This window comes from Engystomops pustulosus, chromosome 8 (assembly GCF_040894005.1).
Source record: "Engystomops pustulosus chromosome 8, aEngPut4.maternal, whole genome shotgun sequence".
Lineage (NCBI taxonomy): Eukaryota > Metazoa > Chordata > Amphibia > Anura > Leptodactylidae > Engystomops > Engystomops pustulosus.
This window is the reverse complement of record NC_092418.1, coordinates 33192819-33213554: the sequence shown is the minus strand read 5'-3', so window position 1 is coordinate 33213554 and position 20736 is coordinate 33192819. Positions and strand designations below refer to the sequence as shown.

Here is a 20736-nt window from a genome sequence, read left to right as displayed (position 1 = left end):
TCTCCGGAAGGCCACATGTGTTTGGAATAGGTCTGACCTGGTGTAGATTTCCTCTATAGTCTCTACCAATTTTCTACATAGTAAAAACCATTGAGAATGTGAAACGTTGTGTGAATATTTGGTGGATTAAAGTCTCTATATTTTGCTATAGTGCTGCTTCACCAAGGAATTTATTGTTTGATATTTTACTGGACAAGTTGCATCTGCCTTGAATCAGTTTTTTTCCCCACAAATCGATTAATGTAAATAGTATATCCTATCAGACATTTCATGGATGATGCCTTTCCTATTTTTTAATTGACCCATTGGGGGTCATTTACTAAGGGCCCGATTCGCGTTTTCCCGACGTGTTACCCGAATATTTCCGATTTGCGCTGATTTCCCCTGTATTGCCCCGGGATTTTGGCGCACGTGATTGTGGCGCATCGGCGCTGGCATGCGCGCGACAGAAATCGGGGGGTGTGGCCGAACGAAAACCCGACGTATTCGGAAAAACCGCCGCATTTAAAAACCGAAAATGTGTTGCGAAGCTTGCACTCACCTTCACTCAGCCGGCCTCGGTGAATTCTTGCGCGTTCAGATGCTTTTCAGCGCAGCTGGTGGGCGGCGGAGGAACTACCTTCATAAATCCCGGCCGGACCCGAATCCAGCGCAGAGAACGTGCCACTGGATCGCGAATGGACCGGGTAAGTAAATCTGCCCCATTGACTTCTATTGGACCAACGGTGAGTGGAAACGGTTTAGATAAGGACATTCTCTACTCTTACACTTAGTTGTAGGTCTCCCATTCTCATCTGCCATGGTTGGTGCACACTAAGTATGTCCTTGATTGCAGAAATACCAGCAGGACATCGTCACACAAATCATACATATGAACATTCAAGTGAAACCACATTCATAATGACCCATTATTTTGTAGAACCAATTATGGAGAACCTAAACTGCTCCTCTGTGTACTGTGCCGAAGATGAAGAATGCAGAGCATTGGATGGACAATCAGAATGTCACTGCAGGAATAACCATTATTCAGAATATGCATTAGAAACGACATCACATGCAAGTATGGCTGACTAATCTTATCTGACATATATAAAGTATTTATAGAAGTAACAGTAACATTGCATGATATCATCCCGCAGAAGCCATTGAAAACCATTGGAACAGTTACTATAACCTACTTAAGTATCTAATTAGTGGTCGTATTAAGGATTGCTACTGAAGCTTAAAGGGGTTGTACACTTTCAGCAAAATATGGATATGTTTTGTGTAATGAAAAGTTATGCAATTTTCCAATATACTTTCTGTATCAATTTCTCATGGTTTTCTAGATCTCTGCTTGCTGTCCTTCTACAGAAAGCTTCTATGTCATTTCCAGTGAATAGAAAACTGTCCCTGGCCATGTGACGGACATGTCGGTCCACAAGCTGTTAGTATCACACGGCTCTGATTACTCTCTGTGATACTGACAGCTCCTGCACCTGCATGTCCATCACAAGACCAGGGACTGATTTCTATCCACTGGAAGTAACATACCGGTAGAAGCTTTCTATAGGAGGACAGCGAGCAGGGATCTAGAAAACTGCAAGGAAGTGATACAGAAAATTGTACAACTTTTCATTGCACAAACAAAATCAATTATTTGCTTAAAGTGGACAACCCCTTTAAATCTGCATTTATTTTTTTATTCTTTTTTTTTCAAATTCTTTTTAATATTTTCCCATTTGCTTTTTTAGAAACCATTTATCCAGATTTAGTTTGTGAACCCAGCCGGATCATATTGTCCTATAGCAAATGTATGTTGGAGAGCATGGGTTATGATACATCATCAATACACCTTAAGGACAGAACATGTACAGGGATTATTGTAAGGGAAAATAAAAGTTACATTCGATTCGAAATTCTGCCAAGAAGCGGATATTGTGGTGCAGAGCTTAAGGTTTGTAAAGTGTCAAATATAAATGCAGAAGCGATAAATTCGGATTTCAGTTCTTTGCTTGTGGCCTCGGTACACTTACAGAAATTGCAATGTGACCTTATGTGGCCACCAACTAGAAACTATAGTAATGAATTAAAGGGCGGACGAAGACTGCCATGGTCACTGTATAAAAATTGTGAGCCCCCATAAGAGCGGACCCCCGCCATTTTCCTCAATCGCTACCCACCTGCACAGCAGTGATGCACGCTCCATAATATTGCAAACTGTGTCTGATGAAGGTCAGTGATTGACCGAAACGCCACAAATATATTTATTTTGCTAAATAAATTATCAACCTCTAAATAACCAAAATCAGTGTGACTGAATTCCATAATTCATCTACGTAAGGGATTGGGCCCCTATCCAGAGCACCTGAATAGACAAAACGCTTGGTGTGCGGTACGACTCCTATACAAGATCTAAAAATCCATCAGTCCTAAATCTTAGTTGAGTCAAACCGTAACTAATTTGAAGGTCCCACTCGTTGTTATATCTAAAGGGCAGGATAAAATTTGGTGGGTGATTTGGGAGGCCATGGGGCCCCCAGAAGCCTTGAGCCCCAGACCACCACGCAACCCATCCATATTATAATCTGTAAATTCACACATATTGGACTTTGCTTATTTCAAGGGGGGTCAGGTGCACTGGCAGACCCAGACCTACAGTGGTTCTTTTCCTTAAAATTAGCCATTGAATACCCACCAGGGGCACAACTTGTGGGGGTGAAAAAGGTGCATCTGGACAAAGAGGCCGAGGGGGCCCATATATCTTTCCTATATGAAAATACCAATTATTATTGGGGGGCTGGCACACATTTTGCACTGGGGCATGGCAGCTTCAAGTTACCCCACCGATGCCCACTCATGTTAATGGAAAGTAAAATATTACCCTGAAGATATTTAGCTGCCTAAAAACCAGTTGACCTCCAAATCTAGTCGGCAATATCTAGAACCATTCTATCTTCATGAAAGCCCAATATGGTTATGGGACACATTATTTCCCACAAAGGCTTTAAAAATTGTAATTGTATTGTAGGTAGGTAAAACCCATATGACGTACATCAACTCAGTGTATCTGTCTCAAAGAGTTGATAACAACATCCAAAGAAATCAAGCCGTGGTGAACTTCTCCTGCTCTTATCCGCTGAACATGGAGGTCAGTCTCTGGACAGCAATAAATCCATTTGTCAGGTAAAGTATTTTACTGATTTATGGCATTTCTATGGTTTTGCACAAGGTTATATAATGCTCATTTGTTGCCTAGTGGAAGTATAGTAAGATGTAGTTCAGTTACTGTTTAAGGCTACATTCACACGATGTGTTCCCGCCGTAGCGTAGTACGACAGGCACACGTTGGCGCTGGGGAGAGGAGGAGCGTGTGAGCGTTTCTCCCCCCGCCCATCTCCATAGTAATATATATAGCGCACGCCATATTCCGGGGAAAGTTGGACATGTCCTATCTTTCTCCAGGCTACGGAACGGTATGGTGCCACATGTGTGCTGCACCGTACCACTCCCGTACGGCACGGTGTGCCCATTGCCGTCTATGGGGGATGCATATACGGTGTATAGACGTCACCCATAAATACGCACCCCCATACAGCAGTGTGAATGTAGCCTAACTGTGATACAGATTGTAGACATGTTTCTTTATATGATAATATAAAAAATGTGAATATAGGAATGAAGCAGGAAGGTAACCCTAAAATATGAAAAAAAATCATCATATGAATCCAATTTTTATAAAACTACACTTGGTGGCACATTGTATTATGAGATTGCAAAACTTAGATCATTACGTTTGTCTCTGAAACTTTACATTTATTTTACTTAATGGTATTTTTTTAATTAAAAATTACTTCCTTTGGGGGCCTGACCTGAGCCTGTTGCTCATTGTGAGAGATAGGGCTACAGCACCAGTAATTCTCAACAGACTTTTGCTTCCAAACCCAAACTCATTTCACTGTGCACCTTGTACTCCTCTAAATCCATAAGACTGAATCTTAGGTCTAAGCAGTCATCTGTTATTTTTTCCTTTTACTTCTTGCAACCTAAACAGCTACAAGTACATATTACCTGGAATCCATTTGTGAATCCCAAAACAAACATAGCAAACTTCATATCTTTCAGTAATAGCTTCTAGGCAATTGCCCTGGACTGTTATGATCCTATGAGTCCTGTCAGTAACTTGCTGACTGGCTCTTGTCTTTACAGGAAATCTTCCATCAAAATCCATCATGATACATCAGGGACACTTACTCATAGATACAGGCACAGTGACTGATAATCTTCTTATATTTGTTATCCATGGCCCCTTTCTTCTAAAATCAACCTTTAAAATTATGCTAATGAGCTATCAGCGTGTTACAGGAACCCTCTGTGCTCTGGCTTCACGGACTGTTGTTACACTGTGCAGCAGCACATCTCATTCTCCCCCTCCCCCTGCACTTCCTGTAATCTTGGCAGCAGTGAGCACACAGTGTGTGTGTGTGTGTGTGGGGGGGGGTTGAAGCTACTGCATGGGGGGGCTCTGATAAAACCATCAAAGCCTTTATGATTCATTAGCATAATTTTAAAAGTTGATTTTAGAAGGAAGGAAGCCATGGATGACAAATATAAGACAATTATCACAGTCACAGTGTCTTGATCTATGAGTAAGTGTCCCTGGTTTATCAAAATGGATTTTGATGGTAGATTTTATTTAATTTTAACAGAAATTTGCTTCAAATTGACTGGTGCCCACAATGTGAGCTGGGGAGGAAAGATAATTGTTAACTAGATACTGCACCTAGATAATCTCAGTCATCCAACACATCAAAAATTAAGAAACGTAAAATGGGGAGCTTGTCAAATCTATTTTCCGGTGAACACGAAGGATGGTTGGCACATTTACTAAGGGCCGTGCACCAGTTTTCTGTCGGACTTTGCACATTCTTTAAATGCAAACTGCTTGCACTGGTATTTGGTGCACCCCATGTTAAAGGTGCACCAAAACAAAAGTGGTGCCCTCGGCCGGAGCAGTGGAGGGGGCGCCAGATTCATAAAGAAGGGGCGCCCGAAATCCAGAATCTCTCCCCCTCTACACACTACACAGACAAACTGCACATAGTACAGACTGCGCTGGTCTTAGTAAATGTGTCCCATTGTGTACTGAATACCTGAATGAAGGTTAGTGGGAGTAGCGTATCACACACTATCCTAGCTTCGCAAGTCAGCCAGCCAAAATGTGGACTCCATAACAATAGCAAACTCTACTGTTAATATATTTCCAAGAAAGGAATGTTATAATGCATTTTATTTGCATTTAAATAAATCCAATTGGAAATCTACTTAAATGATTTACCATATTTTTTGGATTATAAGGCGCACCGGATTATAAGACGCATTATCAATAAAGACCTGCTAAGATGTCTAGGCTCATATATAAGGCGCACCGCATTATAAGGCGCAGGCGGTTTCTTGTTGGCTTCTTGGGTCAGAAGGGGGTCCATGCGGGCGGCTGATGGCAAAGCCAAGTGGTCTGCACTATGGCACCTGTGGTTCGGACCCCGTGTGCTCTCCGGGTCCCACTGGAGATTTGCTGTGAAGGGGCCATCTCCAGTGGGCCACATAAGTAGAGTCCACTGCCCTCCCCTGATTTGTCTCCTCCCGTCACTGCCGAGTCCCGCGCTGGTGGTACTGCCAGCCCAGCATGGTCGTGGCTCCGGTCTTTCCATTCTACCACCCTGCTCCTATGGTAGGTATTGTGGTGCCAGGGCACTTCAGGAGCTGGTGAGGGGTATTGTGCCCGGTCTACAGTGTGCGCTGGTGCAGGATGTTAGCAGGATATTGCTGGCGTGGCCTGGAGCTCTTGTTAAACATGACCATCCATTTGTCAGTTCATATATAAGGCGCACTGGACTATAAGGCACACTTTTGATTTCTGATAAAATCATAGGATTTTTTGTGCGCCTTATAGTCTGAAAAATATGATATAATAAACCTTTCATAGCACAAGACTAAAGTAATTGACCAGTAATATCTATTTATTCCCCTTTTCTTGCAGCTCACTTAACTTTTCAATTGGAGGAACTGGGTTATATGTGGCAAAGATGGCCCTCTATCAAGACAGTAGTTACTTCAGACCATATGAGGGCTCCGATGTTTGGCTGAGTACAGACTCCATGTTGTATGTAGGAGTAATGGTGGAGGAATTACAAGAGTCCTACTTGGTCTTGCTCATGAAAAACTGTTACGCCACCCCCACATCTAACAGCGAACACCCCGTCAAATACTATATCATTAAAGACAAGTATGGATTTTATCAATGGATGGTTTGGATTTCTGGAAATAATTTTTATTACTTAGTTGCTAACTATGAGTATTATTAAAATATTATTGTGTCTCCTCAGCTGCCCCAACCGCAATGATCCCAGTATATCTGTACAACAAAACGGTGTCTCTCTTCATGGACGGTTTTCCATTCAAGTTTTCAGGTTTCTTAGAGGATATGACCAAGTTTATTTACATTGCCAAATCCGACTATGTGACACTTCAACTGGAAGCTGTATTCCGGTAAGTAGTTACAATGGGCAAACTCTAAGGAAATGTCTGAGAAAAAAATAGTTAATCTAGTATAAGGTGTCAGGGTTTATCCCAGAGACTTTCTCCCCTCCTTGCACAAACATAACTCTTTTTTCCTAAAGTATGAATTAAAATAAGTAGAGAAAAGAAGATGAAATTGATTGCTTTTTACTGGATTAACCTGCATAAAAATAGGTTACATTTTTTAGACTTATAGGGGGTTATTTTTCAATGCTTGTAGTGGCATACAAACCTTGATAAAGTCACAATTCCTATTTTCCCACTTATGCCACCTCCACACCAAGTGGGCTTGGAGGAGTTGGAAGGGGGCAGCAACGGGCCACAGACTGGGCGGGCAAAGGAAGCATGCCCACTAGCTATAGCCTGCCACTGCAACTGGCACATAGGCCCAGGAGTACACACTGGCGGATGTATCAATTCGTCAGGGGGCTCTTCAAATATCCAGCAGGATTGAATATGCACAGGTTCAACAAAATATTTAACCACTTAACGACCCGGCCCTTTTTCATTTTTGAGTTTTCATTTTTAACTCCCCACCTTCAAAAATCTATAACTTTTTTTTATTTTTCCATGTAAAGAGCTGTATGAGGACTTGTTTTCTGTGTAACCAACTGTATATAGTGATTCATTCATAGTGATTTTATTTAATATTCCATGCCGTGTACTGGGAAGCGGGAAAGAAATTCCAAATGTAGTGAAATTGGTGAAAAAATGAATATGCGCCGTATTCTTGTGGGCCTGCATTTAACGGCTTTGGGGATATCGAATTTATATAGGTTTTAAAATGTTATCATACATTTATAAAAATTCAAACCTCCCGACAAAAATATTTTTCATTTTGCCATCTTCTGGAGCTAATAACTTTTTCATACTTTGGTGCACGGAGCCGTGTGTGATGTCATTTTTTGTGAGATGAGTTGATGTTTTCAATGCTTCCTTTTTAAGGACTGTACAACCTTTCGATCACTTTTTATGAAATTTTTTATATGTTGAAAATCGTCGAAAAAGTGCAATTTTTTACTTTTGCCGCTTTACATTAAGGGACTAAAGCTATTTTAACAGGACAAGGTGCTGATCATTATCAAAAATATTAAAACTGCTTTGTTACTTATAAATAAAGCCCTTTATCTACAGAACTGCTCTGGGATGAGGTCGGCCATTAGGAGCCTGGACAACGAGAAAGATACTATCATGACTCTGGGACCAATTCATCAAAAAGGTAAAACAATGCACTAAAGCAGTATAAATAAAAAAGTCATTAAAAGGCTGTGTTCAGACGACTGTATGGGGGATGTATATACGGCCGATGTAAATATGCCATATATATGTCCCCCATAGACGGCAATGGGCTGACCATGTCCTATTTTCCCCGGAATACGGCGGGCACACATCGTGTGAATGAAGCCAATAGTTGTTGATTTTAATATATATATATATATATATATAATATATATATATATATATATATATATATATATATATATATATATTTCTAATCATTTTCACATTGTTAGGCCACATTCACAGAACTGTTGGAGGACATATAAACGGCCCCAAGCTTGCGGCTATATATACGTCCCCTATAGGTCGGCAATGGCCGCACTGAGCTGTACACACTCAGAGAAAAGATATGACATGTCCTATCTTTCCCCGTATTATGGCGTCGTGTGCCATGTATCTCTATGGAGAGGGGTGGGGACCAGCAGTGCTCACCCCCTCCTCTCCCATGCGCCAACGTGCGCCTGTAGTGCTACGTCACCGTGGGCAGACGTTAGTGTTAATGTAGCCTTACTTAAATATAATTTATTTAATTTTGTCATTACCATTTAACAGTAAGTTTTCAGGATGGCCGAGGTCTCTTCATCAGGTGAGATATAACAAACTTCCTGAAGCCTCTTATATCATTGCAGATGAAGGGACCTTAGCCATTCAATTCCGGTTCGCTATTACAACGTTTCACAATCTCAAGATTTTATTTGGCCTTGTAAAAGCAACAGGAGTTACTTCTATTTTCTTGTCATTTAACAGTACTCTTACCAATTCCGAAACCAGTACCAGCACCAGCACCAGCACCTCTGTCTTCATGCAAAGGTGGGTCCTTTACCTTCTATTATATAGACTGATATCAGATGAAATGATACTAACTTTGTGTATTGTTTATGATTTATGGTTATTAGCAGGTCTGCAATTTATTCATCGTCTTCATCAAGTGACCATTACTTTCCAATGTGTAGCGTTACATCCTGAAGTGATCACTAGTAGTGTGCAGTTACCTGTGTAGTGTTTTGGTCTAAGGGCATTTACAGTATGGGAATGGTGGAAATAACCAAGAACATTGTAATTGTACTGCCACCTTCACCTGCTCTCATACAGCGGCAGGAAGCATGCTCGTCCTGCTGCTTCACCCATTAGTGAGAAAGGGATCCCCATCTCTGGTGATGAGTGGGGGGACCAGCAATTGGACCCTTAACTAGTTATCCAGTATCCTGTGGATAGGGGATAACTTAAATACTAGGGACTAATGAAGAGCAGACCCATTAAATTTTGGATTTGAAAAAGTTTGAAAGAAACCGACTTTTAAAAATCTGTTTAGGTCTGGGTTTAGAACCCCCAGCAGAACCTACCACTAGTGTTAACTGTATAAATTATCCTGGCAAAGTCACCAACAGCTTTCAAATTACTTCAGTCGTGTGGCACAATATGCCGGCGGCGCTGCGCATCATCATTTGGAGCGGGTTGTTGCTCCGGATGATGTCATTGGGGAGCGACGATACTCCCTAAAATGGCAGCCCCTTACATTACCGGGTTGCTCATGCCTGCCGCTCACAGCTTCAGTGATTTAAAAGGTAATGGCAACTTTGCCAGCAGCATTTAAAGAGTTAACGCTCACAAGCATTGACGGTGGGGTTTGGAATTGATCAGTTCTGGAATATGGTTTGGGTCTGCTCAACATTACTTGGGAAAAAAAATACCAACTGTTTGGCCTTGTTATGGGTTTTAGTGAGATTATATTTTAATGTTAACTAAGTTAACAATGTAGATGAAGTTAGGATGGGGTATAATATGGGTGATCTGAATGATGTGACAATCAACATGCCATGGCTCATCTGCCAAATTAAGGATGTAGTTATAGATGAATTGCCAAAATTCTGAAAACAGACTGTCCCGAACTTAATGACACTTGACTTACTGTGACCTCTGGTGAAGCTCTCTGGATGTTACTATAGTCCCAGACTGCAATGCTCAGCTGTAAGGTGTCTGTAATGAAGCTTTATTGATTATCCTTGGTCCCATTACAGCAAAAAATTTTGAAACTCCGATTATCACTGGGGCGAAATTTTTTTTTTGTCTGGAACTACAATTATAAAATATACAGTTTCAACTTACATACAAATTCAACTTAAGAACAAACCTATGGAACCTATCTTGTACGTAACCCGGGGGCTGTTTGTACTGTAAAATTGTAGAAAGTGTTGAATGAAAGACATGGTGGTATCATACCTGGATGCATGGCTGCAGAATACACCTTGATATAAAATAATAGAAATGTAATTTTCTTCTTTTTTATGTTTTTGTTAATTCATTTTTTCTAGGAGTTACTACATCTCTTATCATTTTGATACTCACTCTCTGCTCTAACCTGGTGACCTCCCAGTAATGTGAATTTACAATGTAAACTGAAAGCAGGAAAATTGCTTTATTATTGCTTGATGATTCTTCGTATTGTGAAAATTCTAATACTTCTAATGTTAAGCTCTAGAATTTAATAATGGTTTTAAATATCGATGAATCGCTGGTTAGTACATTGCAGGTTAGTTGGATTTCTTGTACCTATCAATTTTTATTGAATATATATGCTATGCAGCTTCAAGCGACAAGATGCAAATTACAATTTGGAATTTAGATTTTTTAAATAAAAATATTAATTATCATATATTATGTTTATTGTTTTTTTTCCAACATTTTTTAACCCTCCAGCCTGCATGCATCATCTCAGCAGATTTATAAGCAAATCAAAGATGAACTTTTACATAGGAGTGCGGGGTGGTCTTTTATTAGAGGGTGGAGGGTGTGTTTATGTTCATTTATGTTAATTTGTGGGTGTGATTTGTTTTCAATTGTTGGTTTATGATGTGGTTGGGGGGAGGAATGTTGTGTTATTTAATTATTTAGATGTACACTCACCGGCCACTTTATTAGGTACACCATGCTAGTAACGGGTTGGACCCCCTTTTGCCTTCAGAACTGCCTCAATTCTTCGTGGCATAGATACAACAAGGTGCAGGAAGCATTCCTCAGAGATTTTGGTCCATATTGACATGATGGCATCACACAGTAGCCGCAGATTTGATGCGAATCTCCCGTTCCACCACATCCCAAAGATGCTCTATTGGATTGAGATCTGGTGACTGTGGAGGCCATTTGAGTACAGTGAACTCATTGTCATGTTCAAGAAACCAGTCTGAGATGATTCCAGCTTTATGACATGGCGCATTATCCTGCTGAAAGTAGCCATCAGATGTTGGGTACATTGTGGTCATAAAGGGATGGACATGGTCAGCAACAATACTCAGGTAGGCTGTGGCGTTGCAACGATGCTCAATTGGTACCAAGGGGCCCAAAGAGTGCCAAGAAAATATTCTCCACACCATGACACCACCACCACCAGCCTGAACCATTGATACAAGGCAGGATGGATCCATGCTTTCATGTTGTTGACGCCAAATTCTGACCCTACCATCCGAATTTTGCAGCAGAAATCGAGACTCATCAGACCAGGCAACGTTTTTCCAATCTTCTACTGTCCAATTTCGATGAGCTTGTGCAAATTGTAGCCTCAGTTTCCTGTTCTTAGCTGAAAGGAGTGGCACCCGGTGTGGTCTTCTGCTGCTGTAGCCCATCTGCCTCAAAGTTCGACGTACTGTGCGTTCAGAGATGCTCTTCTGCCTACCTTGGTTGTAAAGGATGGCGATTTGAGTCACTGTTGCCTTTCTATCAGCTCGAACCAGTCTGCCCATTCTCCTCTGACCTCTGGCATCAACAAGGCATTTCCGCCCACAGAACTGGCGCTCACTGGATGTTTTTTCTTTTTCGGACCATTCTCTGTAAACATTAGAGATGGTTGTGCGTGAAAATCCCAGTAGATCAGCAGTTTCTGAAATACTCAGACCAGCCCTTCTGGCACCAACAACCATGCCACGTTCAAAGGCCTCAAATCACCTTTCTTCCCCATACTGATGCTCGGTTTGAACTTCAGGAGATTGTCTTGACCATGTCTACATGCCTAAATGCACTGAGTTGCCACCATGTGATTGGCTGATTAGAAATTAAGTGTTAACGAGCAGTTGGACAGGTGTACCTAATAAAGTGGCCGGTGAGTGTATATGTTATGTTTTTCTCATTCTTAAAAAAAAACAAAAAAACACGGGTGCTAGGTGTAAATGGGTGGGACCAGCAGGTGAGTTGTTGTAAATATTTTCTATATAATGTTTGGTTTATGTTTTGTGTTATTTTTATGTTTTATATTATATATTTCAATAAAAGATCTACAGGATTCAGTTCCCTAGAATATTACATGACTGGTTACAGTTTGCAATAGTACCCCTATGGGATATCATATAGACACATATAGATTTATATATAACGTGACAGAAGAACATAGAAAATGATTGTTGTAAAAAGTTGGTCATCAGCCTTTAGAAGAGGGACCTCTTTTTTCTACTCACTCTTAAGGAAAAAGAGCTTAAAGGGGTATTCTCATCTGGGCATTCACATTCAGTTTGATAAATCTGCCATATATATACATTTCTTCAATTAGATGTTATTAAAAAAAAATGTTCCTGTGTGAAGATAATTTCTCATAAATGTAGTCATGTTGTCCCTTAGAAATGAGATGGCTTCCTCGGATACGGCCACCTCTGCTGCAGTGATTGCACACAGAAACGAAAGGTTTTCGTATATGAAATGTCCGGGAGAATCTGGATGTCCCACAGCCGTCCTGTGGTAATAAACGCTGAATCCATGTGGTCAGGCAGGACTCTATAGCCCATGTCTGGCCACTGCTGCCAAAATGTGACGTGGTCGTATCCGAGGAATCTTTCTTGTTTCTAAGGTACAACATGACTACATTTATGGGAAATTATCTTCACACAGGAACATTTTTTTTTAATAACATCCAATTGAAGAAATGTTTATATATGGAAGATTAGTGAAACTGAATGTGAATGCCCAGACGAGAATACCCCTTTAATGTCCAAACTCCCGTGTATGTCCTGCCTGGGAAAAAGATCTAGACCTGCTATATCACTTGCACACACCACATTTCATAGAGTATCACATCTGGAGACTATAGTAAATGTCACGGGTGCTCCAGCGATCCATGTCGCGGATCGCGGGTACACCCGTGCTCTGCTGCCGCGGTCCCCGCTCCCCCAGCCCTCGCTTACCTGTCCTGGCTCCTGTCTGTGCTCCAGGCCTCCTTGCCTGCAGTCGCACGCTCTCACCACGCACGGACTTCTCTAGCCTTAAAGGGCCAGCGTCCTCCTGATTGGCTGCTGCTAATCTGGCTCGCCCTTATAATCCGGCACCTCCCTTCTATCCCTGCCGGATCTTCTCCTAGGATCTCCTTTGGTTTCCATGCCAGGCTTCCCTAAGCCGTTCCTGTGAAAGAGAAAGCCCATTAGCGATCCCAGACGCTTTCCTGTGTTCCTTTGTGTCTTCAGCGTTCCCATACGCTCCTGGTGTGTCCTGTCTTCCAGCGTTTCCAGACGCCTCCGTGTCTCCTGTCTCCAGCGTTTCCAGACGCCTCCGTGTCTCCTGTCTCCAGCGTTTCCAGACGCCTCCGTGTCTCCTGTCTCCAGCGTTTCCATACGCTTCCTGCTGTGCCTCCCAGGGTTCCAGTCCAGCGGTGTCTGCAGTCCGTGCCAGCGTTACCAGTGTTCCTCTGTGTTGCTGCTGTCATCCCAGGCTTGGACTGTTCCCTGCACATCCCTGTACCTTGGCTGCCACCGCGGGTCTCATACCATCTCCCGCGGTGGTCCAGAGGGTCCACTGGTCCACAGACTCCTTCCTCCGGACTCTTCCCATAGAGACTTTTAGTTCTGTTGTCTGTGTGACCTGTTACAGTAAATACGCACATGCATTGGTATTGTACTCCCTCATGCCTACACATGATGTACAGCTCCTCTTCTCCAGGTTGTTGGAGACTATGTGGACAGGAATGACCCTAAGTACATACCTTATGGTCTTGTCCAAAAATCCAACCCCTGTGGCAGAAAGCGTATGGTCTGGTAAACCGCCTGAAAAAGGAATACTTAAAATCAACATGCCAGAGGCTATCGGAACCTGTCATCTTATAAAAATTACCTTCCTGATGACAGGTTCCCTTTAACAGACATGGGACATACATATTCTTACAGTGGGTATGGGAATTTTTTTTAGACCCCTTAAAATTTTTCACCCTTTGTTTTATTGCAGCCAATTGGTGAGAATTAAAAAAGTTCTTTTTTTGTGGCATTAATGTGCACTCTGCCCCCCAGTAATGTACACTCTGCCAGGTAATGTACACTCTGCCAGGTAATGTACACTCAGCCCCATCTTGAAAAAAAACTTCTAATTTATTAAACAAGAAAAACTGAAATATCACATGGTCATGGATATTCAGCCCCTTTGCTCACTATTGGGTAAAAGCAGCTTTGGAGCTAGTACAGCCAGGAGTCTTGGGTAGATGCAACAAGTTTTTCACACCTGGATTTGGGGATCCTCTGCCTCTTCCTGGAAGATTTTCCAGTCTCTCCAGAGATGCTCCATTGGGTTTAGGTCCAGGCTCTGGCCCGGCCAGTTAGAAATAGGTGTCATCTAGTGGTAAAATAAGAATATACAACTTACTTTCTAGAAGAAAATAGTTATTTATACTAAATGATCCTGATCCTATTCCCCCCTGCTATATATTGCATGTCCCCTACCCTGTATGACGCATCACAAATGGGAAACAGCTGTTTCAGTAGGAATTCTAGGAGTCTTTTTTATGATGTATCATATTTGTGTAAAATGTATATGATATACTGCATATAAAAAAACACACCCTTAGAAATGTAGCACACTACCCACTTATACATTTAGCACATCACTTTCTTATGCATTTAGCACAGCTCCCCCCATAGAATGCAGCACAGCACTCCTCTTTAGAAATGTAGCTCATGTAGCCTATGGGGCTCATTTACTTACCTGCTCCTGTCGTGATCCTGCGATGCGTTCTCCGACATGGATTCGGGTTCTACCGGGATTCACTAAGGTCATGCGCCCAATATCCAGCAGTTGTCGTTGCTGCGCCGAGGTCCGCTGGAGTTCACCTTCTTCTTCCTGGTGCATGTAAGTGCTTGATCTTGCGACACATTTTGTTTTTTAAATTCCACGGTTTTTCCGAATCCGTCGGGTTGTCTGACGGAAAATCCGGTTACTTTCTAGATTCGGGACGGAGCACCCCCAGCGTGGAAAGTGAGGGAGGCAGGTTGGCAGCTCTCAGTTGAAGGAAGGAAGAAATCTTCAATTATAAAATAAAAACAGATTAGAAAAATAATCCTGCATTTTTTTATCCAGTTTTACAGCTTCAAAGCAAAAATTGGCGACAAATTCACTTTAGAATTTTAAGGTCACTATACTAAAAAATAGTTTGTATTCTCCAAACATCAGTGTTAATAAAATCAACGTTATTATAGGAGAAGAAAGTGTTTAAAGCAGTGTTCTTTGGCGCCTCAGTCCTAGAAAATCTGTTACTATGACATATCATGGATGACCAGTCTTTTTTATATGATTGATGTGAAAGCAATTTACACGCAAATATGTTTTCCAGTGCATCTAAAATTATGGGGGTCATTTACTAAGGGCCCGTTTCGCGTTTTCCCGACGTGTTACCCGGGTTTTTGGCGCACGCATCGGCGCTGGCATGCACGTCGACGGAAATCCGGGGGCGTGGCCGAACGAAAACTCGACGGATTCAAAAAAACCGAAAGTGTCGCGGAGCTTGCACTTACCTTAATCCAGGGTAGGGTGGTGTATTTGAGTGCGTTCCGATGCTCTTCAGCACAGCAGCGCCACCTGGTGGACATCGGAGGAACTACCTTAATGAATCCCGGCCGGACCCGAATCCACCGCAGAGAACGCACCGCTGGATCGCGAACGGACCGGGTAAGTAAATCTGCCCCCATGTCTGTGTTAAATTTGTGAGTGATTTTAATTCATTTATTCTTCTGTGCATAAGTTTTCCACACTAACTTAAAGGGAAGGTTGCCCAAGGATCTGACTGTCATGGCTCGGGGTCAGTGAACCCCTTAGACCACTGCGGGAGATGGTACTAGCCGACACCTGAGACTGGAATCTTAAGTGGCACCTGGTTTTCACCAGAGCCCTCTGCAAAGCGGGATGGACTTGCTGCGGCAGGGTCCCACCAGGTCGTTCCACAGGTGCGACTAGCACGCGGGGGCGACCAGGGTCGCGGCACAGAATCGGAATCCAGACTTGAGGTCAGAGTGGGGACGCGCGCGGCCAACCCCGGATGGGAGCAGGAGCGTGGAGAGGTGAGTGTGGGACGGGACATCGCGCCACAGAGAGAGACACGGGTGTACCTGCGATGATGGATCGCAGGGACACCCATGACACTGATCATAAATCTTCTGCTTATGGTTAGGCAAGGCCGATTCTTCTCATTAATAGCTTCCTCTGTCTGCATACAGCCAGGGGCGCACCTGCCATGAGGCGAGTTGAGATTCTCGCCTCAGGCGGCGCGCCTCCTGCTAGACCAGGGGGCGGCGTCGGGCTCCTGCCCGCTGGCATGGGTTCCAGCTGGCACCTCTTAAAGTCCCCCCCGGACAATACCGCCGCCCATCACATTCACCCGGCGGCGGGCGGCTCCTGTGCGGCCCGCCTATCACATTCAAACACCCGGCACAGGCACCAGCGCGCAGGCCGACACTTCCCCCAGCGGCCCGCCCATCCATTCAACACGCGCGCGGCCGGCACATGTACCTGCGTGCCGGCCGACACTTCCCCCACCCGCGGCCCGCCTATCTCACCGCCCGGCACAGGTACCAGTCCCTGCCCCAGCCCAATGTCCGCGCTAGCCGTACCCCCCCCCCCCCCGTTTTCGCTGCCCCCCCCCCCAGACTCAGGTTTTCCCCCCCGCTCCCCCCCCCCCGGCTCCGACATCCCCGTTCCCCCCTCCCCCACCCCGGCTGCGATTCTCACGTCCCCCCCCCCCGGCCCCCCGAGGACAAGGTCGACGAGAAAGGAAGAAAAGGAAGAAAAGAGTGAAGGTAACTTCTATGTATGTATATATATGTGTGTGTGTATGAATGTATCTATGCATAGATGTCTCTGTGTGTGTTTGTATGTGTGTAATATATATATTCTGTATATGTATGGGTGTATATTTGCTGTATATACTGTTTATATATGTGTATGTATGTGTGTACATTCAGCGTGCCACCATGTAAAATATATTATATGGCGCCACGCTGTATGTATTATATGGTATATGGCGGCACGCTGTATGTATTATATGGTATATGGCGCACGCAGTATGTATTATATGGTATATGGCAGCACGCTGTATGTAATATATGGTACATGGGGGCACACTGTATGTATTATATGGTATATGGCGGCACGCTGTATGTATTATATGGTATATGGCGCCACGCTGTATGTATTATATGGTATATGGAGGCACGCTGTATGTATTATAAGGTATATGGCGGCACGCTGTATGTAATATATGGTATATGGAGGCACGCTGTATGTATTATATGGTATATGGGGGCACGCTGTATGTATTATATGGTATATGGGGGCATGCTGTATGTATTATAAGGTATATGGGGGCACGCTGTATGTATTATATGGTATATGGCGGCACGCTGTATGTATTATAAGGTATATGGCGGCACGCTGTATGTAATATATGGTATATGGAGGCATGCTGTATGTATTATATGGTATATGGGGGCATGCTGTATGTATTATAAGGTATATGGGGGCACGCTGTATGTATTATATGGTATATGGCGGCACGCTGTATGTAATATATGGTATATGGGGGCACGCTGTATGTATTATATGGTATATGGGGGCACGCTGTATGTATTATATGGTATATGGCGGCACGCTGTATGTATTATATGGTATATGGCGGCACGCTGTATGTATTATATGGTATATGGTGGCACGCTGTATGTATTATATGGTATATGGCGGCACGCTGTATGTATTATATGGTATATGGCGGCACACTGTATGTATTATATGGTATATGGGGGCATGCTGTATGTATTATATGGTATATGGCTGCACGCTGTATGTATTATATGGTATATGGCGGCATGCTGTATGTAATATATGGTATATGGGGGCACGCTGTATGTATTATATGGTATATGGAGGCACGCTGTATGTAATATAAGGTATATGGGGGCACGCTGTATGTATTATATGGTATATGGGGGCACGCTATATGTATTATATGGTATGTGGCAGCACGCTGTATTGATTTTATATTATATGGCGGATTGTTGTATGTATTTGTGCTTTGTGGTAGCTCGCTGTGTGTATTATATAGTACATAGAGGGAAGCTCTATGTATTTTGCATTGCTTTATTTTAACATTAAACCAATATGATTGGGTCTGGTCCTGACACTCCCTGATATATTACATATATGGAGTGGGGGGGGGGGGGCGTCTTTTTATAGTTCGCCTCAGGCAGCAGAAAGGCTAGGTGCACCCCTGCATACAGCTCACATACAGACACTCGCAGAGACTTCCTTCTGGCAAACAGCAGTGTGCATAGACTCAAAAAACTACAGACAAGATTGTTATAGCAGGGGAAAGAGGCATAGCAGAGCTGATTGTATGTCTTAAAGCTGAGATATAGCAGAGCTGACTGTGTGTCTTATAGCTGAGATATAGCAGAGCTGACTGTGTGTCATATTGCTGAGATATAGCAGAGCTGGAGTGTGTCATTGTGTTTCATATCAATCTCATGGATTTTATCACCTCTCATCTCTGCTATGTCTCATCTCTCTATGTGTCAGATACGAGTAGAACGTTCAGAAGCAAAATAAAAGTGTAGACATCAAATCCAAAAAAACAAAGCAGCACTGAAAAGCTAGCGAGATTAAAAGTGAAGTTGAGTTTATTCCAAAAGCAGCAACGTTTTATGTCTTACCACCTTTCTCAAGCTTCACTTCAATTTTAATATTGCTGGATTTGGAGTGCTGCTTCATTTTTATGGATTTGATGTCTATATAAGTTCCCACCTTTAACTCTGAAGCCATTGCACCCCCTTTCCCCCCTTGGAGGGGCCATCTTGGACACTGTACTGCTGTGGACTTTATTTTCTAAATAAATATACAGTATATACTCGAGTATAAGCCGACCCGAGTATAAGCCGAGACCCCTAATTTTACCACCAAAAACTGGGAAAACCTATTGACTCGAGTATAAGCCGAGGGTGGGAAATGCATTGGTCACAGACACCCCCAGTATATAGCCAACCAGCCTCCTATAGTATACAACCAGCCCAGCTTGCCCCCAGCAGTATACAGCCAGCCCAGTAGTATACAGCTTGCCCAGCCTGCCCCCAGTAGTATACAGCTTGCCCAGCCTGCCCCCAGTAGTATACAGCACTGCCCAGCCTGCCCCCAGTAGTATACAGCTTGCCCAGCCTGCCCCCAGTAGTATACAGCCTGCCCCCAGCAGTATACAGCCAGCCCAGTCTGCCCCCAGTAGTATACAGCTTGCCCAGCCTGCCCCCAGTAGTATACAGCCTGCCCCCAGTAGTATACAACCTGCCCCCAGTAGTATACAGCTTGCCCAGCTTGCCCCCTGTAGTATACAGCCTGCCCCCAGCAGTATACAGCCAGCCCAGCCTGCCCCTAGAAGTATACAGCTTGCCCAGCCTGCCCCCAGTAGTATACAGCCTGCCCACAGTAGTATACAGCTTGCCCAGCCTGCCCCCAGTAGTATACAGCCTGCCCCCAGTAGTATACAGCCAGCCCAGCCTGCCCCCAGAAGTATACATCTTGCCCAGCCTGCCCCCAGTAGTATACAGCCCTGCCCCCAGTAGTATACAGCCTGCCCCCAGTAGTATACAGCCTGCCCCCAGCATGCCGCCATTGCTCTCTCCCAGCCGGCGCCTAGTATGTATGACGCGCCGCTGCTCACATCATACTAGGCGCCGCCCAGGGGAAGAACATGGTGGCGCCCTGCAGAAGAAAGAAGACGGGCGCGGAAGCCTGAAGACGAGCCGCGTGGACATCGGGGGAGCAGTGCTGCACACCGGGGCCACCGGAGGGTGAGTATATAAGTTTATTATTTTTTAAGTATTTTTTAAGTATTTTAGTGACTTTATTGACTCGTGTATAAGCTGAGGGGATGTTTTTCAGCACATTTTTTGTGCTGAAAAACTCGGCTTATACACGAGTATATACGGTATATAAGAACTCTGTAACCTGATCTCACAGCACTAGAGGGATCATGAAGTGTCTGCTTAGAGAGTCCCCGCTCACACTCTGGAATTTAACACTGACCTTCACTGAGTGATAGGAGCTAAAACAGCAATAAAACAAAGTTAAATCATAAAGTAACATTCAAAGTTATCTTTATTGTGCAAACATCACTAGGGGATTCAATTTTGAGAACTTTCTATCATGGGCAAACCCCTTTAACCCATTGACGCTAAATAATGTGACAGAGAATTAAAATTTGTTATGCACAAAATAAGCCCTCTGTACACGGAAAAATTAAAAGTTATGGATTTTTGAAGGTGTAGAGCGAGAAATGAGCGAAAATACCCTCAGTCTTTAAGGGGTTAAGGGACCTGAAATATGTAATGGGCATGTAGGGAATGCCTCCAACTATGCAAAACATGACACAATACCAGAGTAGGAGGGTTCATCTCTTGGTCAGCGGTGGAACAGGTTTACTGTGTTTTTAAGCTTATTATTGTACTGGGATAACACTGCACACAATGTCATCGGTTTAGATGCTGAATAGGTAGAAAGAATGTCAAAAAGACTAAACAATTCTCTCTGATATAAGACTCTTACACTTCCTTGTTACTTTAAACTCTTGGAACTCCGAGCCATGTCAGTGGTCGTCACCTTATGACAATGTTTGGTTTTTTT

General features: G+C 43.4%; 1 protein-coding gene across 1 annotated transcript in view; it reads left to right on the top strand.

Moving 5' to 3' along the window:
* Window positions 1-20736, top strand: part of LOC140076136 (uncharacterized) — a 156571-nt gene that overhangs the window by 78222 nt on the left and 57613 nt on the right. The window contains exons 28-34 of the mRNA XM_072122643.1: window positions 920-1060; window positions 1734-1936; window positions 3011-3165; window positions 6020-6265; window positions 6366-6528; window positions 7693-7777; window positions 8587-8649. Of these exons, the coding sequence (XP_071978744.1) occupies window positions 920-1060; window positions 1734-1936; window positions 3011-3165; window positions 6020-6265; window positions 6366-6528; window positions 7693-7777; window positions 8587-8649 (1056 nt within the window). The remainder of the gene's footprint in view (window positions 1-919; window positions 1061-1733; window positions 1937-3010; window positions 3166-6019; window positions 6266-6365; window positions 6529-7692; window positions 7778-8586; window positions 8650-20736) is intronic.